Genomic DNA, 25,223 nt, shown 5'->3' with positions numbered 1-25,223 from the left:
TTTATCTCTACCCCCTTGTTCCAACTATGTATACATAAGATATGTGACGTCATTGTAAATAGAGGAGTTCCATCTGCTTCTTTTCCAACACGGCTTATTGCACACAGACTTGACTTGACTCCTCAACATTGGAATCTGAACCATCCTCATGGATCAAGCTCACATATGAAACTTTGGCATCACCTAGTGTCCACAAGGGAGTCTACATACTATTCTCATACACGTACAGGGGTGCTTGGTTTACGACGGAGTTCGGTCCGTGACAACGAAACAGCACGTAAATCGAAACGTATAAGGCGCCGGACCCTACATCACGAGCCGTAACCTTCGCTGACGAGGTGTTACAGTTATAATTACAGGATATGTTTGCATGGACATTTTTTTCTCTAGGCCATAAATTTCAAACCAAATTAGAAAAAAAAATCATTAGCCGCAGGATGACCTAATGTTTTTTTTTCTTGTCTTTTATTTTCTGTGATATATTGTGATGATGGCCTACGATGTCATAACCCAGTGGTTCTTAACCTGGGTTCGATCGAACCCCAGGGGTTAAGACTCCACCGACTCAACATGTCAGTTAGTTATGACACGCTCGCTTGGCCATCAGTGGCTGGTTCATTTTGTGCACAATTTTAAAAAAAAAATTAAACTTATGTCTTGACATTTTTTCTTATGTATTGATTTTTTTTAAATAAATGCGGTTTTTATGTCTTTAATTTGTGTTTATCTGTTTATTATTTTGTAATAATAAATAGAATAAACCTATTTTTTGTAATAATAAAAAAACTATATTATTTTGTAATAATAAACCTAAAAATAAAAAAATTAAAATCATTATTTTTCACTAATGAAGGGTTCGGTGAATGTGCATATGAACTGGTTGGGTTCAGTACCTCTAACAAGGTTAAGAACCACTGTCATAACCTCAAAAAACGACATGTCCGGACTTGGGATCGCCAAAGAGCCCTGTACACCTTAATACCTGCAGGCGGGAAAAGTGCGCTTATCATTTTCAATAGTGGATATTAACTGATTATTTATGGAGATAAGGGTGGGGCGATGCTGGAGCCCAAATCCCATTGACACCCCCCAAAAAAAACATCGCTTAGTTACTGAAGCTGATCAATTACATTTTTGTGTGTGAACATGCCACTGTTCTCCAACACTAAATAGTGTCGTTATCATGGCGTATCTTTGAATGAAGTAGAGTTCACACATTACTTGGGGAAAACTGATAAATGTACTGAATGTACACTGGGATAAGTAAGAGAAGCTTCTCTGATATACAGTGATTTGCATTAAAACATTGATAGTAAGAATATTTGGCAGAGAACGAAATAGGAAAATGAGGCCAGATGAGGACATAGAATTTATTTCTAATATTCATTGCAAAGAATAAAAGGTGACACAGCTTGAAACAGATAATATAGAATTTATTCTGAACAAGTAGGAAAATACATAGGTTGGTGAAAAGGAAACAAGCAGAACCTGTAGTCAATGAAAAAAAAAAAGTACAAAACTAGTCCAAGAGAATTGAGAGGACGGCTAAGTGTACAACAGAAAACATTGTTTACCATTCAGTTCCTTTTTCAAATAATATGTGTTGATTTGAAAAGAGCTGCCTTGATTTCTTGTCTGGGTTAATGGACATTCTACAACATTGTGCAAGTGTTTTATAGTCGGTTATTAATATTTTATTTTTTTTGCTGGTATTTCATGAATGGTAAACAATAGTTGGTCCAGTGCATGAACACAGTGACAGATCAATAAAATGTACTCAGCTGACTACAGATAGACAATCCTGATCATTGAACAACTAGCACGAGGTCAGCAAGGGAAGGAGATGAGCAAATATACAGGTGAAATCAATGTATCAGCTAACAACGGTGAGCGCAGTGTTAAAGGATGAAAGAAGCTACATTAGTCTCCACATAAAATGCCTTTAAAAAGTGTTTGAATGTTGAGTATTATTGCCATTTTTCTGAAAGGGATGCAATCAATTATAACAAAGTAATATAGTCAGTTCATTTCACATAACTTGGATTGGTGGGTGGGGGTATGATCTCTTACTACGAGCAGCTTTGGTGTGCACTGCAACAACAACAAAAAGATGCAGCTTGGGGGAAATAGATCAGTCCATGCCCAAAGGAGCACAAAAAACATCACAAAGCACAACACGATCGTACGGGTTTTGCTCTGCGATTTGGCCCTCGGAGGCGGCAGTCTCCCTTTGCGAGGGATGCGTGCGAAATCAAGCGATGGGACATTATGAAATAGGGAAGAAAAAAAAAAGAGGGAGAAATGATCACAGGAGCAGTCTGGCGACCAGCGGCACATCATAGACTCGGCAGCCACGAGGAGGTCAGCTCTGCTGCCCTCACCTTCAGGCACTAGCACTCTCCAGCTAGTGCCAGACAAAATATATGCAATAAAGCTGAAAGGTAACAAAACCACAAATTTTAAAAAAAAGTCACACTTCCTGATGTCAAAACGCCTCGTCCTTCATTCCGGAACATTCAACTCCTGTACACATAATCTACAGAGGATTTGGTTTATGGCGGGATCGGCGCGTACGATGGGAAAGTACTAAAAAGTAGCAAACAATACCGTCGTAGAATTCAGTATTTATACATCAACACAATTCAATATTTTAGAAAGGAAACATGAGATACATCTTTTATTCACACTTTACAAAAAAAGCTAGCCTTTTCATCTACTACAATACTAATGCCATTCAGGAAAAGGAAGTAAAAAAAAAAGTGGACACTGTTGGTTTTCAGTTAAAAACAGGATGCAAAGAAACAGCACAAGAAAGACCTCTGAGGACTAACTTGATACTTCCTATTTCTTTGCTTCCATCGCTTTAAAACAAAGTGGTGAAATGTCAGTGATGGGGTGGGGGGGGGGGGGGTCTACTAAGTGCTCGTCTTCCCGTGGCATCAAAAGCCAGGCCTCTGCCAATATTTTGGGACGGGGAGGAACCAAATGAGAAATGTGTGTGTGTGGGGGGGGGGGGGGGTCCACAGATGGCACAGTAGCTGCAGCGACTGGATGCATGTGTGCATGTGTGTGACAATGATACAAAGTGGTTGTTCAAGAGGGATTTAAAATGAGAGCTCAACTAAGTAAAGAGTAGCAGAGCTGTATAAATGTACAATTGATGACTTCATAAAAGACACCTAATCCTAAAGAGCGATGGTGTGTGTTTGGGGGGGGGGGCACACAAATACCTGATTATTGGCGTTGGGGACAAAAACAAAAAAGGAATATACACAACAGCAAGAACATCGTCGAGGCTCGTAAAAAAGGAGAACCAACTTAAACAAAACACAAACGGACATAAAATCTTCACAAATGTCTCAACAGTATTTAAAAATAAAAGCAGAAAAGGTTGTTCAGGCTTCTGTCGAATGTTTAGTAGTGCAAGACAACGACTGCTACGATGAGGCACATTGTTTGCTTGGACATGGGGGATTCTTACTGGGCGTCACACGTCACATAGGAGTGTGTGGATGTTGATGCGAGGGTGGGCTGGTCTACGTACAAATTGCCACTAACAAACAAACCAAATCAACATCAGTAATGAGGGGGGCTTAAAAACAACAGATACGCTACGCAATGGTTCATCTCAAAAGGAGTGCAAAGTTGTGACAAACGCGCCATGAACAACCTCTTCTTCTTCTGCTTATGTTGTTTGTACAAGCTGGTTATCAGTTTCACTGTGACATGAACGTGATAAAAATTTTGTCATAGTTTACATACAATCTCTCAAATGGGATCATAATTTACTTTTGGTACAAAAAAAACACCAGAAAACAGGTCTTTTGTGGTTCATATACAATCATGTAAAGACTGAATCTATGCTTTTGATTCTGTACAAACACTCGTTTGGAGGGAAAAAAAACTAAAGAACTGAATACACTGATATCATGCGAGGTTGTGTATGTGGGATTTAAGGAGCGGGAATGTGTCACTACTGGCCGTCAAGACAGTGCTACAAGTCTGTGTGTGTGTGTGTGTTGAGCTGGACAGTGAGAGGAATGCTGGTCATACCACCCAGGACTCGCTCCCTCGCGACCACAAGCCCCAAATGGCCCTTACCCAAAATTAAGTGCAGGCAGGCTGAGAGTGATTCATAGCAGTGCTCCAGGCTGTGTGAAGTGGTGCAGCACCGTTGGGTGGCTCTGTGGGTGTCGGAGCCATTGCACCAGTGGGACCGGAGGCTGGGCCGGGCCGGGGTCGGAGGTGTAGCACCACAGGAGGCCGCGGGCACTCGATCGGGCCCCAAGCACCACTGAATGACAGTGGGAAAAGCTTCCGTTTCGACTCCCGACTACCGGCCCTATGCATGTGTAAAGAGTGACACGTCCGCCATCTTTGCTGGTTTCAGGTTTATACAGAACAGGCAGACACGCGCACACGCAGCATCAGCTCGGAAGCTTCTCCGCTAAACGTGGCCCTCCCACTCGCGTCGAAAAACGCGGGATGAGCTAGCATCCTGTGTAGCGTGACAAGACGGCAATGAGAATGGATGGGTGGGAATAGGGAGTCCAAAAGACAAATTATGATACACAAAGTGTACTGAAGTGAGCAGTTAAAAAAAGACAGAGAGAAAAAAGAAAAATATAGAATATCTATAACATCATAGGAAATCCCTGTTGGCCAGACCTCACTGTACGAATATTTTACAGGTTGTGTTTTTTCCTTTTTTGCCTTCCTCCTCCGGGCGGCAGAGGGAAGAGCTGGTCGTGGGAGGGGACGTGGTCAAACAGGGAGAGATCCCCCACCCTCCCGCCTGGTGGAGTGGCAGGGACTCACTACCTGCGTGCAGGCAGATGGAGGCCATTGACCTGCGGGGGCAAGTTGGGCAGAAGCAACTCCAACTGGGTGAAGAGACTGAAGTGGTCGGAGGGGATGTGAGGGTGCGGGCAGCCGCTGACATTGTTCTCTACCAGCCAGTGAGGATCCAGGGGCCCCAGGATGCCCAGGACGTTCAGGTGAGGCTTGGAGTAGAAAATGTAGTCGATGACACCCTGAAAGGAGACAAAAAAAAATTTCAGTTAATACTCCAATTACATATTGTAGTCCCATCTACGTGCTCAGCACATGTTTGGGTTGACTATAAGACGAGTCCAAGTCAATTCATCGATAACATCATTGATACATGTCAGGTTAAATCAAGTCAAGTAAAATGGCTGGGATTGAGGGATTTGCTCCAGTGAAAATGGGTGGGATTCAATGAATGTGTGTATTTAAATCTTTTTTTTTTTTTTCGGTGGATGCCGCTTATCTATAGGGTTGGGCATCGATAATCGAAAACAGAGTGGAACCTTGAGTAACATTGTCCCTGAATCTTTCAGATTTGTCAATGTCGGTGCTAAATCCCGATGACAAGCCGCACGGAGCAAAGTACCCATAGAAAATGTGTGTGTCTGCGACGCACAACACCAGCCCTACCACCGGAGGAGCGGTGCGGGCTCTTGGAAGCTCGGTAAAGGCCCGGTCGGGGGGTGTCGCCCATCTGTTGGGCCATTCCCGCCTCCCGTGACGAAAACCACCGAACACAAACAGAGAATGTCCAATCGTGTGCACGCAGCATGCAACAACAACAAACACATATACAATCATCTGTATTGATGAATTTATAATTGATTGCACTCCATTCAGCCTCATTGGATGTTTAAGATTAAGCTGTAATTCATGAATAATGGATTCTCTTTTTGGTTGTTTTATTTGAGTAGGCCCACCCCTAATAATAACGGTAGCTGATAATATCTGCCTGACATAATGGCCAATGGATGACTCTATGATAAGTTCATCCACCTGTGCCTCTGTACATGTTAAAATACATAAGATCACAAATTTGCCCGTTTTTTTTGGGGGGGGGGGTGAAAACGACGTTTGGAGGAAGCTTCTTTGGAAAGATTAAAAAGCCAAATGATTAGACAGATTGCGGACGTTGTATCGGTCTGTCGTGATAAAGAAGGAGCTGAGCCAAAGGGCGAAGCTCTCAATTTACTGGTCGATCTACGGTCCAACCCTCATCTATGGTCACGAGCTATGGGTCGTGACCAAAAGAACGAGATCACGGATATAAGCGGCCGAAATGAGTTTTCTCCGCAGGGTGTCCGGGCTTTCCCTTAGAGATAAGGTGAGAAGCTCGGTCATCCGGAAGGGGCTCAGAGTGGAGCCGCTTCTCCTCCACATCGAGAGGAGCCAGATGAGGAGGCTTGGGCATCTGATTCGGATGCCTCCTGAACGCCTCCCTGGAGAGGTGTTCCGGGCATGTCCCGCTGGCAGGAGACCCCGGGGACTACCCAGGACACGCTGGAGAGACTATGTCACCCAGCTGGCCTGGGAACGCCTCGGGATCCGCCAGGAAGAGCTCGAAGAAGTGGCTGGGGAGAGGGAAGTCTGGGCTTTCCTCCTAAAGCTGCTGCCCCCGCGACCCGGCCCCGGATAAGCGGTAGAAGATGGATGGATGATGGATGGATTAGACAGACGAAAAGCCAATAAATTCCAAAAAGTTGCACACACATACCATGTGGTTTAATGAAAGCAAGCTAGTAATTTTAAGGAAGACAAAATGAATGCTACTTGGAAATGTTAAATCAATCAAATAAAGATATCAAGAGGGGGTATAAATAGAGTAAATAAAATCTAATTCCTTGGGGTTAAAAACTGATGAGAGAGACCTCATATAGAACATATCCAACGTACCACCGCAGCTTAAAGGTGACCTACTTTTGGGGGGGCGGGGTCATTTCTTTCGTGGTCCAAACAATATGGTCTTTCTGACATATCAAGATGAATGATAGGGGTTAAACTATCTAGGCCATACTATCAATGAATGGCCTATTTTAAAACTGCACTGGAAGGCGCATAAAATAGAGGCTACAATAGTGGCTGTGGTTGCATTATGTATCCACTAGATGGAGCTACGCTAAAGGGAATACAATAGATTCACAATCTCATAATATATAATAATAATAATAATAGATTTTATTTATAAGCGCCTTTCAAGACACCCAAGGACACTTTACAATAACAAAAAACACAAAACAATACGGGTTGAGCAGCGGCAGCCAAAACGCGCCAGCGTTCACTCAACCCGAAAGTCAGAAAGAAACAAGGGAGGGAGAGGGGGAGAACCCCCCCCCCCCCCCCACGCTCGAACTACCCTCATTTGAGGATAATTTGAGTGAGGCAAAAAACTCCTGCACAAGCAGATGACAGTTACAACAGGTCACAAGACATAAATAATTCGCGCATTAGTCAAGAAACGGCATCGTGAACAGATTTCCACTGTACCTTGATTTTAAAAATCCAATAAACTGTCTCAGTAAAGCAAGATTTGTATTGGTGACAACTAAAGCAAATTTCACAAATAGACTGGACATGAATAAAATACATTGGGTGTCGTCATCTCGAAATACCCCAAGACAGGCTCGGCTGATTGAGGACAAGCTCAGGGCTCCCGCTCAATATGACAACCCCATCCAGCGAAATGGGGAGTCACCTTTTTCATGATTTGTTTTTATTTATTTCTAGGCCGGTCTGTCAAATGATTATTTGACTTGAAACTGGTCCATGGCGCAAAAAATGATGGCTACCACTGACCTCGACTTTCTGTAGAAAATCTGCTTACCTTGAAGTCAAACGTGTAGTTGGTGTAAGGCATCAGGCCGTTCTCGTAAGCGCTTTTTAGCTTGAAGCCGTGGGTGATCCTGCCGTTGGACGTGCTGCTCTTGCCATTGCAGTTGAATTTGGTCAGGCTGTCACTGTAGCGAAGCTCCTTGAAGTCCTTGTGGGTGCAGTCCACTCCACCCGTACTTAAGTACTCGACCACACCTGCATTGGGAGGCAGAACCCTTCTTAAGAAATGAGCAAAGTCCAAAGGTCTCAACAACTTTGTGAAGACAGATTTTAAATTACATCTTACAAGTGAAAGCGTACCACCATTAGAGTAACTCATACTAGTCGTTTCAAAATTGAGGTGGCAATTTTATTACGGTCAACAGGTAACACCGTGAATATTTATTTTTCTTCTGTTCGGATTAATGTAAAATTTTCCTTGGGGTCCCTCAAATGGTGCATTTGTTTTTGTTTATTGTTATATTGTCTTTGATGGTTTCTCTTTTACTGGTGTAGCTGTGAATATTCTGGCTGTGTTGCCCTCAAGGGATGAATAAAGTATTTGTCTATATATTGCTATCGCTGGCAGAATGCGTGCCCAATTACTCTTGAAAGTGATCATGATGCACTCTCTTTGTCCTCGATTTAATTTAGATTTGCACAACGAGCCAATTCAACCATTCCAAGCACAACCGCGTTACATACCAGAGTCGGGCAAAGAGTTGAGGTCAGCACAGAGCACCAGTGGAATGCCATTGGTTTCACCGGAGACCGAGGACAACTTGAGGCTGCGTGTCGCCTTGTCCACGATGTTCTTTACTTCCGACAAGAACATCATGGTCTGAACCAGCTTGACGTCAGAGTATTCCGGGTCCCAGTGCATGTGGGCGTTGGCAACCAGCAGCAGCTGCTTCTCCATGCCGTGCAGTGACTTTCCAGCTGAATAAATAGTGATCCAGAAGTAAGACAAAAGCTCAAATAAGTACACAAGTACTGTATATGGAGGTAGCATCTACTCACAGGACACTTCCATCATCTCTTTGCGGACTTCAAGCAATACAGCAACCCCGATATTGTCCTTCGTCATCACGCGGTTCAACATTGCCTCTGAGCCCTCCGAGTTAGCCATTGCCAGCTGGTTAAACTCCACTGTGTGCTTCTGCACAGCACTGAACCTGGACATGAAGAGATGCAGGGGAACAGGGTGAGGATTAATCAGTAGTGTGTGTCAAGTAGGGCTGCCACAAATTATTTTGCGAGTTCACTAGCCACCTACAGTAGATGCGATTCGTCGACAAATCGGATCATATGTAAATCACAGCATATCGTACCATCTAGCAACTGCTCCTATTGTATATATCCATCATCAGACAATGAACATGATAGCATATTCAACGTTCAGATTTTACAAGCATTGCTGACATGTCTCTACATCAGTGGCTCTTAACCTGGGTTCGATCGAACCTTGGGGTTCGGTGAATCAGTCTCAGGGGTTTGACGGCTGCAGATGATTACATTACATTGCTTGTCCAATCAGTGCTGTGGGAAATTTAGTTCACTCAGTAGTCATGTGTGACTGTCGTGAAAGTACGTCATACAATTAAAAAAAACAAACTATACTTATGCCATGTCATTTTATTGACTTTTTTCTGTTTTTCATAAATGTGCTTTTTTTAATGTCTTGAATTTGTAAAAAATCTTTTTTTCTAAAATTTTCACCAATGAAAGGTTCGGCGAACATACGCATGAACTGGTTGGTTTCGGTACCTCTAAAAAGGTTAAGAACCACTGCTCTACATGATGGTGCACCTTAAATTAAAGTATATACTGTGGCCTTAACGTTTTCGGCTGCAAATGTTTACCGTATTTTCCACACTAAAAGGCGCACTGGATTATGAGGCGCACCTTCAATGAATGGCCGATTTTGTAATTTTTTTCATATATTGGACGCACGGCATTATAAGACGCAATCTACAATGCATCCACTACATGGAGCTACGCTCAAGGAAATGCCAACAGAACACTACACTACAGTACAGTACAGCCTGATTTATATAGCGACGATCAGATGTCAGTAAAACATATTTAATAAAGCAGCAACACAGTTCACTTAACCAAAAGCAAGTTATAACATTGACTCGTTAACGTTGAACTCTCTTGACGCTGCTCTATTTCCGTGTTCAACTGCGAAACCGATCGCCTTAAGTTTGTACTCTGCGTTGTAAGCATGTCTCCAGCAAGGAGCCATTTTGGCGTTGACATATTACCGTAATGACCATACACAAGGCGCATCGGATTTTAAGACGCGCTGTGAGCTTTTAAGAAAATGGAAAGCTTTTAGGTGCGCCTTTTAGTGTGGAAAATACGGACGGTAATGTATTTTAAAATTGAGCAAAAAAAATTATAAACACTGAACTAGCATGAAATGACATACAAAAGTACCGTATTTTCACGACTATAAGGCGCCATTAAAAGTCTTAAATTTTCTCCAAAATGGACAGGACGCCTTATGATGCAGAGCGTCTTGTGTATGCGCTGAGTTCCAAAACCTGACTGACAGCCGACACGCTGTTTATATAGAGAAAAGGCGGAAGTGACTGTGGACAGGCATGCGGCAAAGAAGTCGGCCAATCAGTGAAGGGTGGGCGTGTATATATACATATATGGAGAGAGAGAGAGAGAGAAAAGGCAGACGTGAGTGACAGGCATGCGGGGAAGAAGTCCGCCAATGAGTGAAGGGTGGGCGTGTAAATGGACGCTAAAGGGACGCTACAAGCAGGTACCAACACCTGTATAGAGTGTGGCTATCTGCATTGTTGCAAAACAACTTCGGTTTTGGTTTCTAAGAACCCCCGAAAATAAATTCTACAAAGAGACACGCCTACGAAGCTCAGTTCAAACTTCAAGCCATCGGTTATGCTTTTGGCATGCGTGCCCATCTCACAGCAGCGGTGAAAAACCAAGTCAAGCAAATGAACTCTGAGCTTGCCGTTATTCCCGGAGGCTTGACTAAAGAACTCCAACCGCTGGACATCGGCATCAACCGGGCGTTCAAAGTAAAGTTGCGAACGGCATGGGAACAATGAATGATCGATGGCAAACACAACTTTACAAAGAGTGAGAGGCAGCGCCGGGCGAGTTACGCCACAATTTGCGAATGAATTGTGGCTGCTTGGACGAACGTGTCTGCTTGCACTGTTGTTCGAGTTTTTGGCAAAGACGGCATCATTTCTGTGGAGTCACATGGCAATGAGAGTGACTGATAACGAGAGGGAACACGGCGTTTTTGATGGATTACCGGTACTTGCACAATTGTTCAATTCTGATACAGAAGATGAGGACTTTGATGGATTTCTGGGTGATGATTGATCGAAAAACGTGAGTACATTGTACAATGGCTAAATAAAATACAACGGAACTCAGTTTTGCTTCAGTTGCCTTTTTAAAAACGTGTTTTTAGCTTGTATCTGTATGTCTTGGCATGCTACCGTATGCTACAAGCTAACGTGTTTTTAGCGTGCGCGCATGAATGCCGTATGTTTAAGCTGGCGTATGTTTTACCACTTTAAAATTGCGCCCAATAATACAGTGCGTTTTGTCTATGTGTAAAATACAGAAATAGCACCCATTAATGAGACTGCGCCCAACCATACGGTGCGCCGAATGGTCGCGAAAATACGGTAAATACTTTTTAAACACCCCCCCCCCCCAAGATGGCACCCGGATAGGCAGCCGTCGGCAAGTGCTCTTCAAGAGCCTTGCGTTTTTTGTTGTTTTTGTCTTTGTTTTTGTCACATGGTGTTGTCATGTGGACCTGTTGTGGACTGTTTTCCGCATTTTTGGCCACAGCATTCGTCAAAGAAGAGGAATCTGTGCTTGGTGGTTGCGCCTTCTAGGCAGCACACGCGTACCAGCACTGATTTTTTTGATTGGGAGGAATGTCGGCGCCATTTGACTGTCGTTGCTGGACATCCCCGGGGCGCTTGTGTCTTGCGCCTGAAGTAGGCAGCAGCATTTACACAGCCCCGCTTTGTTCAGCGAAAAGGTCAGTGCTGATGGACAGTCTGCGGCTGGATGGATGCATGGATTGAAGAGCCGACGATGAGAAGAAAGATGCGTCAGCGCAGAGCGCCGATGCGTATGTGGAACTGGGAGTCGTGGCTTGGAATTGAAGCGGATTTACATGGGATCTCTCTTTTTCGTTAATGGAAGCTACAGCTTCTTGTTGCTTCAAGCTTAGCTTGTAGCAGACGTGTGCACATTGCAGCATGACATCTTTGATCCATTGGTGAAAAGGACACTTTGATTCGCTCCTCTTTCATCTATAACTGCTTCAGACAACAAAGTGTATGCAGGAAAGTGGTTAAGATTGCACGATTGTCTGTGTCTCATGTATTGTTTTGTATTATTTTGTCATTTTTTTTAACTTGCTTTTGATGACGGCGCGGACACCTGCAGCAGCTCCTCTTGTTTTAGGTTGTCTTTAGAGGGAAGAAATTTCATCTGTGCCGTTTGTTACACATACAGCACATTTGACAATAAAGTTGTATCCAATCCAATCCATATTTCAAACTTCTCAGTCATCAAGGCTTTATTAATGTACATAATGTAATGCAGAAGGGAAAACTGTACTTAGAAAATTAAAACACAAATTTTGTTTTTTAGCTCTTTACTCTAACCTTTATTCAAAACATTTTGCTTTGCTGCACTAGTACGGTATAATTTAATACCACATTTTTAGCACTATAACAGTACATTGTAACGAACTGAGTTATGAGTTTATTATGTGCTCCAGTTCAGGTGTGGAAAAAATAATCAAGTTCTGTTCCTCTTAAGATCTCCTGTTTCCCAGATGCTCAACGCAGCAGCACTCTTTTTGCGAGTTTGGGAACGAGAGAGCGAGAGAGAGTCTATGCGATTTGTTTTGGTTGTTAACAAATGCGAGTTAACTAATGCCACCCAGAACGCGAGACAATCGGTTAACATGAAATCGTGTAACAACGGTGCATCAAACACACACACACACACAGTCCTTATTTTGGTTTCGTGCCTTTGACTATTACGTTGAACGAGTGACTGAAAAGGCATCAGCAGCTCCAGCTCTCCTTCCCCACATGAAGGGGTTTTACAGAACCCAACCAAGTTGCTCTATTTTGTTTTTCACTTCACTCACGCAGCAACTTCAAATTTTGTCTCATCACAAAACCACAATAATTCCAAAAACCCACGTTTGAGTGAAATGTTTGGAAAAAAATAACCACATTAAGGCATTTACAATGCTCAATTCTTTCAAAAAGAATAGTTCGAAAACTTGACAACATACTTTTCTGTTTTGTAGAAAATTGCACATCCATCGACATGTTTGCGGTCCGACTCTGACATGGTCCGAGCTCGCGACTTTGGACTGAAGAACCCGTCATAACCCTGCTCCTTCAGCTCAGGCAAGAAAAAATTGTAGTACTGCTCCGTCTCCACTTCCTATGTTTCACAAGGAGAAACATGAGTCAGAGTGGGCAACATGGTGAGCAGAAGGTGTTGACAGATACATTGGTAAACATTTAAATAACAGAGCAAAAGATGCAGTATGACAGAAGAGACGATAATACACATATCACCTGCAAACTGATGATGTCCGCACTGCAGCCCATAATCTCTTGCATGATGGACTTCTTCCTGTACTGCCAGTTCAGAGCCCAAGAGGGGCAGTAGCCGTACAGCTGCCTTGTGGCGTATTTATCACATAACACGTTGTAGCACATGACAGAAAACAGTGCTGCAAGAGGGGGGAAGCACAGAAAACATCTTAGATCCTCTCATACTGTTTTAAATAAGTAGGAACCAGGGTTGTTCAAGACATTGGCTGATGTTTTGGTTGTCAACAAATACGAGTTTACTAATGCCACCATAGCACGGGTGACAATAGGTTTGTTTTTGGGGATAAAAATTGAAACTACTGGCAAGTATGAGGCAGGACTGCAATTTCATTTAGGAATCCTATCGTTCAAATGAACGAATAGCCTGTAGAGCAAAATAATTTTTCGGTCCAGTAGCAAAAGGGTTGTTCAATTTAATACCCCGTCCACTGCGGTTTCTACTGTGTGTAAATCAAAACTTTGTTGACAAATTCAAAGGCTGTAAATGGCAGAGTCAATCTAAAAGCCCAAAATGGAAAGCTAAAGGGAAAAACATGCTAACCACTACGGCGCCGTGCTGCCTTGATGGAGACAGCGTTGCAAAATGCTTGTTCTCAGGGCATTGAGTCGATCGCATTGGACTGTTCAGGTTGTCTTAGAAGACCTTTTGACTCTCTTTCAAGAAGGCTTCATGCAACAAGAATTGGTTGAGACTGCACCAATCTGGTCCTGATTAGCCAGGGTTTCTCTGTACTATTCTCCAAGTCATTTTTATTACTAACAATGGTCTGCATTGCTGCTACCTGAGGGCAAGGGAAGACGTGAATCATAACTTTCATTCAAGGAATCTAGAAAATGTTGGAACACCTCACCACGGTGTAAAATTACAACTATTATTTCAGTGGGTAGCGTGCTTAGTTGAGAGGGGTGTTCACACGGCAAGATTTGGTCCGGTGCTATGCCAGGGCTGCCTCAGTAGAGCGTTCACACGTGCAAATTAGCTCCCCGGAAAACAGCTTACACCGGACCAAATTTGATCCACCTCAGGGAGGTGGTTTAAAAATTTGCTCCAGAGCAAATGCTCGTTTGCAAAGCAGCACCGATGTAAATCTGCACGTGTGAACGCAACTGGGTTAAATTAGCTCCAGAGCAAATGCTTGTGAAGAGTTGATTACGTACGGCGAGAATGCGTTGCTTTCGTGCTGTCGGACTTCCGTCATGTATTTGTTTAATAACGACACAAGACTTGGCTGGTAACATCGTTCCTTTTGTAGGAGACTGGACTGTCTCGGAGTTGTTTGTGTAGTTTGTTCCTTTGTTGTGTGTTCACAACCCCCCGCCCCCCATATAATTTATTTTGTGATTTCCTCTCTTGATTTTCTGTTTGGCGCATTACGTGTTTGCTTTTCTGAGTGTCATTGAAGTCATCGTAGATTTACGTTTTCGGGGGCGGTCACTCTCGAGCAGAAGGCACGGAGACCGAGAAGGAGAAGGACGTGCCTGTTCGGTAGTCGCTTGAGTTGTGTATACGTTTTAAAAAGAACCAACACGACAGCTCATTTGTTTTCTGTCGTTTTGCTCCGCTGCAGAAACTACCGTGTGAACGCAAGTGGGGCTGCACCGACGCTGTGCCGGTGCTGACACGCTCAGCGGCTTTGTACGTGTGAACGCTCCACACAATTTGCTGCGGTGTAAAATATATCGCAACAAAATACATCGGTGCAGCGCCGGAGCAAATGTGTGCCGTGTGAACACCCCTGATGTTTATGCTGTTCCAAACAAGCCAGCCCTCTGTCGATAAATAAACGTAAATACACACGAGCTGCGTTGGCTAATTTGTAACCACAGAAAATTGGCAAAGTGTACTCAAATTCCTCCTGTTGACTCACCTGATGGCCGGGCTCGGTCAGGTTCCTGGAGAGAGATCCACGACCGAGCCGGGGGCTGCTCTGTTGGTACTGAAAAAGAGTAAAATCATGATTACAGGTACATTTTATGCACAATTTACCATATTTATCATAAATTGGCGATTCAGACAGAAATGTGTCCAATATGGAGAGAAGGAGTATGCAGAAAGACTACTTACTGCGCTTGATAGCCCCCGCCAGATTGTCCAACAAGTAGTTGAGCAGTCTTCGCGTGCCGTCAGGTTCCTGATAGAGGCTCATAATTTCTTGTGCAAGTGGGTTTCCTATAGTGGGCAAAGCAAAGCGGAGAGGAGATTTTTTTTTTTTATTTTAAGGATCCGTTTGCTGCGCCTGATGTTAATTTGCTACTGACCTTTTAACCCCAGTGTTTGTAACTGAAACAGTTTTCCCAATTCAAACGGCAGAACCCGCAACTGGTTGTTATTTAAAAGCAGTTCCCTAGGATGGAAAAAAAAAAGAAGTAGTATTTGATCAACAGGAACATACACTTTTCTCCTTCTCTCTCTAATTTACATGAAAAGTAAAACAAGACTGAATTTTAACAATAATAAAGCCAATTTCCGCAGGGGGATTGTATGAAATCGAACAGAATTAAAAAATATATATAATAATAATCGAATTCAGTGCATTCTGTCTAAATGCAGCGACAATGGAGAAAACCAAAGGCGGCTCACCTGAGAGACACCATGTTGCCGAGCTCTGCTGGCAGGCTCCTGATCTTGTTCGATGAAAGATCCAGGTACACCAAATTGTGAAGTTTGGCAATGTCTGGCGGGATGCGTGACAATGAGTTGTCACTGAGGTGCAGGGCAGTGAGGTGGGTGAGTGACCACAGGGCTGTGCTCAGACTTCTCACTCGACCTTAAAAGCATATGGGAAGAAGTCAACCCTTTTGACACTGCAGCCAAGTTGCGATTGTGGAGTACAATAGTCGCAACGTCACCATCTCTGTGGAATTGTCTGGATCAAAAAAACAAAACAAAAAAACAACTGGAACCCCCCATATAATCTGCACTTCAAACACCTCTAAAATCCCCTATAACAGATACACTCATGAGACAATTGCCTCCTGAAGTACATGACTGATGCCTACACTGCTCTTCTCATGAATAATCTTTAATTTGTATATTTTTTTTAAGGGTAAGTGGCGCAGTTTGAAGCATCAAAATAATTTTAAGAAGACCTCTTGGAGCTCACTTATGAATTTCGAGCTGTATAAGATTACTTGTAGACGTTTTGGGCTGAAAATTGTCAGCCAATCAAAGAAGACTAGCAGACAAGATTGAACTTTTGATTGTAGCTGTGGACATTGTTACAACAACACTTAAGTTGATTAAAAATTAAGTCTTTCTGAGAGAGTAATTCTGACACTGTTCAGGTTTCAGTCCGTTGAAACTTACATCAAATGTTAATATCTAAGATGTCTTTTCTGAAGGAGTTTTCAGCTCAGGGTTGAACAAAGAAAAAAAGTGCTTTTGCAACCAGACAAAACTGGTCTGCAATTGAACGTGCAGACTTGCACGTTCAATTGCTCTGTCCTGGGGCTTAGTTTAAAAATAATAATAATAATAATAATAATAATAATAATGTGAGTTCCCTCAAGTACCAGAGGGATCTACTCAGTTTATCCAACTCAGTAATGTATGTTTGTCTCTTCCAAAGCACAAAGCCCCCTTAACGACACAAAATTACAGACGTGTTACATCTACCGTATGCTCACTGTCCCTAATGATGTGGCGAGCCCAACAGCTCCTACTTAGTCACAGAAAGAAAGACAAAAAATATACGATTGATTGGCTTTGCCTTTCTTGTGGCGGTTATAAAAATGCCAACGATTGCGTGGTCTTGCAGTTCTGACCGATGTACAAGCATCAACACATTAGCTTAGTTACCTACGACGATCGGTCGACGCTGAACTCCAGCATTGGCATGCATGAATTTACTTGGATACTACTCCTCGTGCCGTTCAAGGAAATCTCAACAATGTCTTCAGTCATTTTTTGAACAATGCCACCATTTTGCATGAAGAAAGCTCGATTTCATTGGATCAGCCTTCCTCCATAAAACAGCAAGTCTGTGGCAACTATCGCGCCTAAATTTTATCTATCTAGTGTATCATATACTCAACATAGCAACGTTAAATATTCACCCTTTGCATTATACTTTCCTTAATGCAAATGAGATTTTTTTTTACCATTTATGATAATTTCCGACGATACTGTTCTCACGGTTACGAAAGATGCGCTTTCAAGGGTATCTTACAATTTAAGGCAAATATTGCGCCAAGTAAAATTAACCGTGAAACAGCAAATTGCAGAGTTGCACCTAACAGCTTTATAAGTCTGTGCATAATGAGTTTCAGCCTGATCCATCCAGTAGTTTTTGAGAAATAGGCTTACGAGACCCAAGTCCCTTGGCTAGTGCCTGTTACCATTGCAACCAAGGCTGACATTGTTGATATTTTTCTCATGATATAATGGTTTCATATATTCTGACAAAGGTTGAATAGCTTAATAAGATTAGTTTTTACCTTTTTGTTTGTCAGTGTATGCTAATTAAGGCCTTGAGCATTTTCTTAAGAAATAATTTAAAAATTAAATTCAACATGGCCCAATACATTGTGTTTTGTTTAATAAGTTTAGCAGAGATATGTTGAGAAATAATGATGTTATATTGTTTTATTGAATTTGAAGGTGTTTTTGGGAACAAGATTTTCCATAGGCAATAAAACAGGTGTTTCCCCATTCTTTTTTTTTTTTTGACAAACGTAGTCCCAAAAAAAGTCCCATCACCCCCCACATACAGAAAAAGCTCAATTTCTCCAGAATGCTTCATCCGATTTCCAAAATTCTTGCTTTGTTTTACTCAGGTGTCGAAGTGGCCTTTCCAACCATGCATTTCCATTTTGACAGATATTCATCATTTGGTGAAATCCTATGACATTGCTAATAATTGTGCAGAGCTAATACAGAGCTGCAGTAAGGTAATGTAAGGGTTTGCATGTACTTTGGCTTTCTTGCCACGTATCCTCAAAAGTTGTCAACCCAATGAGCAACTAACAGTTGTTCATAGATTTAGATATGGTATGTTGAGTTACAACTTTGACAACACTGACATGAAGCAAAACAGACCACAAGTCTTTACCTTCAGGTGTTGCTTTGTAGATGCTGTCAAACCTCTCAACAGCAGGCTGAAGGCCACCCAGGGTGAATCGCAAAACACATTTTGGGACCAGCAACAGAAAAGGCTCGATCCCCTCTGAGCCTCAGTTTAGTTCTTGGTACTTCTAATAAAGTCTGGTCCACAGACCTGAGGCGCCGGGCAGGTGTGTAGGGGCGGATGAGCTCAGAGAGGTAAGGTGGCGCGAGATTATTCAGAGATTTGAAAACAAATAAGAGGATCTTGAAAATAACTAAAATGAATGGGGAGCCAGTGAAGGGATGCCAGAGTAGGAGTTATGTGCTCCCTCTTACGAGTACCAGTCAAGAGGCGAGCGGCGGCATTCTGGACCAGCTGAAGGCGCTTAATGGAGGACTGGCTGACTCCAAAGTAAAGGGCATTGCAGTAATCGAGCCGGGATGTGACAAAGGCATGAATTACTGTCTCAAAGTGTTCATGTGAGAGGAGAGGTTTTATTTTGGCCAGCTGTCTAAGGTGAAAGAAGCTGGATTTAACAACGGCACCAATTTGCCGATCGAGCTTCAGACAAAGTGTATGCAGAAAAGTGGTGAAGATTGCACGACTGTCTGTGTCCTACGTGTTGTGTTGTGTTATTTTGACTTCAAAAGGGCGCCGCGAGAGTGGCTGCCTTTCCAGCAGCTCCTATATTTTGTTGTTCTACTTCTTCCTTTCATAACTTTGCTGCTGTGACTTGGGAATTTCTCCATTGCGAGGCTAATAAAGGTTTTCTTATCTTATCTTATGATAACAGAAGCACATATACAGCTTTGGCCATATATGTATAGTCAATAGTTGAATGCGAATTGGGAGGTTTTTGTCAAATTTGACCTTTTTATGTTCTCATTCTCATTACAAAAGCAAAAGAATGTGTCCGTAAAGTGACACGGAAATGTCACAAGTGGCACAAAACACAATGTCACATGGTGCAGTGTTTACAGTAGTAAATATGGTGCCGCATGCAGGCTCTAATCTTTTTGCTGTATTTGTAACTTGCCAGGTCCTCGTTCCTCTGCTGACATGTTAACGGCTTCCACCAGAAATCCCATCAAGGACACGGGGAGGTGGACAGCGGAGCGAGGAGAGAGGAAAGACAAATGTTTGCAGAAATGAGACAATCGTCTCTCTCATTGATGTCATTTTCCTGATACTTCAAAACTATAGACGTGGCGGCATTGACTCATGTCACAGATCAACCATCTTCATGGTTCAATCATTAACATCTCAACACATGTTCATTGTGTGCTTTATGTTTCAAGCGGAATTCAATTAAAATCAAATATGAGCAGGACCTGGCAGCACAGTGCTTGACTGGTTAGCCCAGAGGTGGCCAAACTACGGACCGCGGGCCAGATCCGGCCCGCCGAAGATTGGTGCACAATTAAGGTTTGATTGCATTCATTTCATTTGGACTTGTAATGACGGGTATTTCAACACCGGGTGGCGCAGTTACTTCAAGTTGCAGAGCACAGGGAGGGAGGGGAAGACGAAGAAAGAGGGAGAGAGTAATGACCGTGGAAGGGAAAGTGATATGTATCTGATTAAACGAAGCGGATAACAAAGTACGAAACATTCAGGAGACGCCTGGAGTCGGAAAGACTCAAATCTACGAGACTTAGAAAAACAAGGAAGCGATTCTTACTCAGTCCGATTCTGGCAATTTCCATGCTCAGAGTGAATTGCTTGTGGCTCGAGTAAATGAACATTTCCTAGAATGGTTTGATTGTTATCATGTTAAAAACTTTCCGCAAACTGGACCGCTAATAAGAGAGGAGGCGAGTTGCATAGCAACAACTATGAGCATCGAAGACTTCAAAGCGTCCCGAGGCTGGCTTCAAAAGTTCGTTGCGCGACATCAGCTGAGCAATGCTGTCATGTGTGGTGATCGAGACGAGGTAAAGTTAGAGACAGTGAGTGAGAGGAAAGAAAAGCCACCAGGTTTCTTACTCGTCTCATTTTGTAGCAAATAGTCCTAACTTTGTAATATTTTGTATATACCTGTACTGTCTGCTACAGTTTTTGGGCAATATATTGTTGCACTTGTTGCTTGTGTTGTCACACATGTATGTTGTTAACATACTTGGACGTTCATGTAGGACATATACAATAGTTGTTTCACTGTTTTCATTTAAAAAAAAAAAAAAGTATGTTCACACTTTAATGCTTTTGTTCTGTTGATGTTTGGTGTGGACTGTCAACCTATGCAGTTTTTTATATGTAGAGTATCTTGTGCTGACCCGGCCCACCCGTCAAATTTTAGAAATCCATGTGGCCCCCCCGAGCCAAAAGGTTTGCCCACCCCTGGGTTAGCCTCTGACCCTCACAGCGCAGACGTGCAGGGTTCGATTCCAGCTCTGGCCTTCTTGTGTTGAGTTTGCATGTTCTCCCCATGCCTGCTTGGGTTTTTTCCGGGTACTCCGGTTTCCTCCCACATTCCAAAACCATGCATGGCAGGTTAACGGAACACTCCAAGCTATCCCTAGGTGTGATTGTGAGCGTGAATGGTTGTTCGCCTCTGTTTGCCCTGCAATTGGCTGGCAACCAGTGCAGGGTGTGCCCCGCCTACTGCCTGAAGGTAGCTGGGATAGGCTCCAGCATGCCCACAACCCTTGTGAGAATAAGCAGAGTAGAAAATGGATCGATGATTAAGACAGTTATTCTTCAAAACTTTGCAAATGCAAAGATGACAGTAAGTGGTCCATCCAAAGCACATCTCCACCCACAGACTTTCGGTAACTCGTAAATATTTATTAACTGTCAACATACTGCTTGAGTATTAAGGGGGAAAAAATGCAGGTGCAGAATCATCAAAATATACATTTTTTTTTTTTACGTGGCCAAATGCATGCAAGAAAATATCAGCGGAATTACTACAAAATTTTGAAATTCGCGGTTGGTTCGGTGTAGCAACCGTGAACCAGTGAAAGTCATTTTGGTGTCAAATACAGGCCCAGACAGAACAGACACTGAGCTAATTATATTTATTCAAACCAAAATAATCAAGGAATAACAGATAAACAGAGGACCAACTATTCCAGTGTTTTTCAAACCCTGCGCTGCGCGGCACAGGGTTTCGGCAGAGTAATCATGTAGTACTCTTCCATACAGGTAGGGAGCAGCAGCAGCTAGCGAATTGACTTGTGTTTCGAGACAAGCCACGTTTGCGGCGGGAGCCAATACGACGAAGGCTCTCTTTCATTTGGATGTACTTTTACCGGAGATGCAACAGCACCGACTCCAGTGTACTTGGTATGTGGTGAAAAGCCCTCCAACAGCGTTACGATGGTCCCAAGTAAGCTTAAACGCCATCTCCAAACAAAACACCCTTCACTTCGAAACAACAATGTGGAATGTTTTGTTCGGAGGCGTGAACACACAGAGAAACAAGCAACGTGCATGAGAAAAACCGCAAAGGTAAACGAGAGAGCCTTGAAAGGAAGTTACCATGTCACTGAACTTGTGGCTAAATCAAAAATGTGGCAGAGCAATTAATACTTGCCGCCTGCAAAGCCATTGTAAATGAGATGTTCGGACCCGAAGCGGCTAAAGAAATAGCCTGACTGCTGTAAAAACTAAAAACAGAAAGAATGAGAGCTGTGGAAGAAGAGCTTCGTGTCTTTCATTGATTTCTGCCAGGGTATCAGATCTGTGTTCATCCAAACCATTTATCACACTGAGTGGCAATAGATCAACTCAACTCAACTGTATTTATAGAACACTTTCAAACAGCCATCGCTGTGTACAAAGTGCTGTACATGGAGCAACTAACATATACAACAGAGAAACAGAGATACAATAGATATCAGCATGTATTGTATTGTAGATATGAAAGATTATAAAATATTGGATTGATGTTGATTTGATTCCTATCCAAGGTGTTATAATATAGCGTTATTTTTCAACACTTAGTTGTTAAAATAAGCTTTTTTCACATTTTCAGCAAGTGGTGGGCCACGGGATTTTTTCAATGAAAGAAATGTGCCTTGGCTGGAAAAAGATTGAAAAACACTGAACTATTCAATGTAAAGTGCAGAAAAACACCTACGATTTTAACATCCAGTATTATAATTTCATTCATTGTTTCGGCATTTCCCTAGGTGCGAGTGTGAGCGCGGATGGTTGTTCGTCTCTGTGTGCCCTGCGATTGGCTGGCAACCGATTCAGGGTGTCCCCCGCCTACTGCCCGAAGACAGCTGGGATAGGCTCCAGCACCCCCGCGACCCTCGTGAGGATCAAGCGGTACGGAAGATGAATGAATGAATGTTTCGGCATTGTTTTTCTCAATTCCTGTTTCAGGCAAGCAGTTTCATTTCGATACATGCCTCGTTAATGTATTTAAATAATACAAAATAATACTGCCTGGTAAATTAAACAAAAACAAACACCCGGTGGGTTGGTCTCCATTGGCCCAATCTTAAAGATTCCAAAAAAGAAAACAGCCAAGGACTCTTAATAAATACGCACCACTTATTTCCAGCTCAGCCCAGTATGACTTCTTCCCATTGGCTGCCTCCTCGCTGGTCATTATCGTGTACATCCGCCTGGGATCCGGCGGGTCATATTTTTCCTTGGGCATTCCTGTAACACTAGAGGGGGAGAGAGCGAGCGAGAGAGAGAGAGATCAATGCCATTAGGAGAGGCTGGAAAAATGCTAAAGTTGTGTCATCGTGACTCACAAACAAAAAGTTATTTACATGGGGAAAAAAAGATCAATAAATGACTGACTGAAATCACACACAACCCATTTAGGATCTAAGTTGGGGACATCCTGCTTTTAAGGTTAGCAGAAATGAACACTATTTGAAGACGTGTGCAAATATCAAATGGAGACTTAACAATAGCATGTGTCTGAAAAATAACGGAGCGTAATGAGAATGTCAACAAGTCTTGATAAACATGAGTATCAGATGAGATTTCGCCAAGCACCAAAGATTACTGTCATACTTACAACAACGCCATAGTCTGGAAATGTAGTGTTTATAGTCGTTATATAGTTCAAGGTTCTAGTTTGGCGATTTTCCCCCCTTCATTGACGATCGCTGATTAGCCTAGCTTAACCTAAATAGGTTTTGTTGGCTACCAAACTCTGCATAACACACACGCCACACAGCTAACGTTGACGCGGACGCATTTCTTCGCAGACCGAAGGGGAGTCACTAAGTGGGTCAGATCACGCATGTATTGTGCTTGCCATCGTTCCATCGATCTTATCAAAGACGCCAGACGTGAAATTTATGAATATATACATCACATTTGTTTACATAACAGCCTTGCACTGCTTAGCGAACAACACTAGGCCAAGAAACATCGTAGCAACAAGCTACTGATAACTAGCCGATATTACAGAAGGCACCAAAAACGTGTGAATCTTATTCAAGTACGCGGGCATACAAAACATCACAATAGCGCGTCTGCGAGTCCTTCCGAGCTATTTTAGCTTCCAGGCTTGTTAGCTATATAGCTAGCTACAAGCTAACAGATCCAATTATTCGAGGCTGACTTGCCATTCTAATAAGTCTCGCTACGGGAAAGGGGGAAAAAACACCGACACGTTTTCGATATCCAACTCGGTCTAAAAGGGCTACGAGAGGAACGTGGGGTCGGCTGGATGGAAAGAATGGCGTTTATACCTGCAAGAGCATACCAAATGGCGAGGACGACTGCGTGCTCTCTTTTGTTTTCTAGCCACTTCTCAGTCGTTTCCGCTGCTGCTGTATTATGGCGACGGTGGGGATTTTTTTCCCTCTACTGATAACGGCGAGAGCTGCGATTGGTCCGCGTCTAACGGGCTCCAACAGCTGTTGAATCAAAATAAAACCCTCAGCTTAGTGAACATTACAAAGTTGGCGTCTGGTCCTTGTCTTGAGTATTGATTGGTAGCTTTCATACACTGATATGATGCTGTACTCACATATGGGTGCAAGATGAGTCCCTGTAAAGGGAAAATGAAATGTCTGACAAATTTGACACACCACACAGAATAGCGATGTTAACAATCCTGCCAAATGTGAATGAATAACAACAACAACAAAAATCGTGGGCTATATAAAATGACACTCCAAAAGTGTAAAAATAAAATAAAATAGAGCCCTGCTCCCAGCAGTCGGACACTGTGTGCGACAATTTTTTTTTAAAGTTCTCTACAAGAGCAGCGTCTTCATATTTTTGCACCTCCAATCGGAGAGAGACTGGCAGAGTGATTGCTGAGTGCTGTTGTCAAGGTGCAGCCTACTTTTCGTCTCAGTGGGAAAGTTCTCCCTGTGACTTTATGGTAGGCTGTTATGTCAGCACTTTCAAATATGGGCAAGGTTGCACCAGGGCACCATCAACTTTCACACTGGGCAAGTAGAGTGCGGAAAAGCTTTTCCTTATCACTCAGATACGTTCCTGTACAAACATTTGTGCTGTATTGTCTGAAGAGTGATCCACAGCCACTTTGCTCCACACATTGTTAATACAAGCAGGAACAACCCCAAGTAAAAAGCAGTGTTTAGAATTGTGAAGAATGAAGAGATACATAATTTGAATTAATGGGCCATCAATCGCACTATGCAAAATGATGTCGGCTGTCTGTGTCAACTGCTCACTCCGATAGACTGTTATTTGGCAAATCAACACCAGTACATGACATGGACATAATCTATGAAATAGTAGACAAAAAGCAAAGCAATTACAATTAAAATGGCCTTATCTCGTGAATTAAACTCAGCAAAACGTTGCTGTTCACTTTGACTCGATCCTGCTCGTATCACGAGTGTGTTGAGCAAGGTTGTGGATATGTGTACATTAAGGCTGGGTGATAATTCTATATCATTATGTAGAGCAATAGACACATGGACAATATCAAGAG

At 42.8% G+C, this 25,223-nt stretch overlaps 1 protein-coding gene across 3 annotated transcripts; it reads right to left on the bottom strand.

Moving 5' to 3' along the window:
• Window positions 1–1,412: 1,412 nt before the first annotated feature.
• LOC147208400 (CCR4-NOT transcription complex subunit 6) lies at window positions 1,413–24,096 on the bottom strand. 3 transcript variants are annotated; one of them, XM_086134375.1, is made up of 12 exons: window positions 24,004–24,096; window positions 22,838–22,959; window positions 15,871–16,057; window positions 15,549–15,634; window positions 15,355–15,459; window positions 15,158–15,226; window positions 13,251–13,408; window positions 12,959–13,113; window positions 8,656–8,810; window positions 8,341–8,574; window positions 7,649–7,851; window positions 1,413–5,033 (listed from the first exon to the last, which is right to left on the bottom strand). In XM_086134375.1, exons 2-12 carry the CDS (start codon window positions 22,947–22,949, stop codon window positions 4,818–4,820), a joined length of 1,680 nt encoding a protein of 559 aa, XP_085990501.1. In that variant the 5' UTR covers window positions 22,950–22,959; window positions 24,004–24,096; the 3' UTR covers window positions 1,413–4,817. The 3 variants fall into 3 exon arrangements, with proteins under 3 accessions (XP_085990501.1, XP_085990510.1, XP_085990520.1); XM_086134384.1 differs by having other exon boundaries at window positions 24,018–24,073; XM_086134394.1 differs by lacking the exon at window positions 24,004–24,096 and having other exon boundaries at window positions 15,871–19,403; window positions 22,838–22,892.
• Between the last annotated feature and the right edge of the window lie 1,127 nt (window positions 24,097–25,223).

Source organism: Hippocampus guttulatus, chromosome 2 (genome assembly GCF_054856545.1).
Source record: "Hippocampus guttulatus isolate MCC_2025c chromosome 2, RoL_Hgut_1.0, whole genome shotgun sequence".
Classification (NCBI taxonomy): domain Eukaryota; kingdom Metazoa; phylum Chordata; class Actinopteri; order Syngnathiformes; family Syngnathidae; genus Hippocampus; species Hippocampus guttulatus.
This window is presented reverse-complemented; position numbering and strand designations above follow the sequence as displayed.

Coding starts and splice junctions, on each gene's coding strand:
- LOC147208400 (XM_086134375.1), bottom strand. CDS start 22,949: ATGCCCAAGGAAAAATATGACCCGCCGGATCCCAGGCGGATGTACACG. Junction 16,058..22,837: donor GGCTGAGCTGGAAATAAGTG/GTGCGTATTTAT, acceptor TATGCTTTTAAG/GTCGAGTGAGAAGTCTGAGC. Junction 5,034..7,648: donor ACTACACGTTTGACTTCAAG/GTAAGCAGATTT, acceptor GTCTCCTTTCAG/GGTGTCATCGACTACATTTT.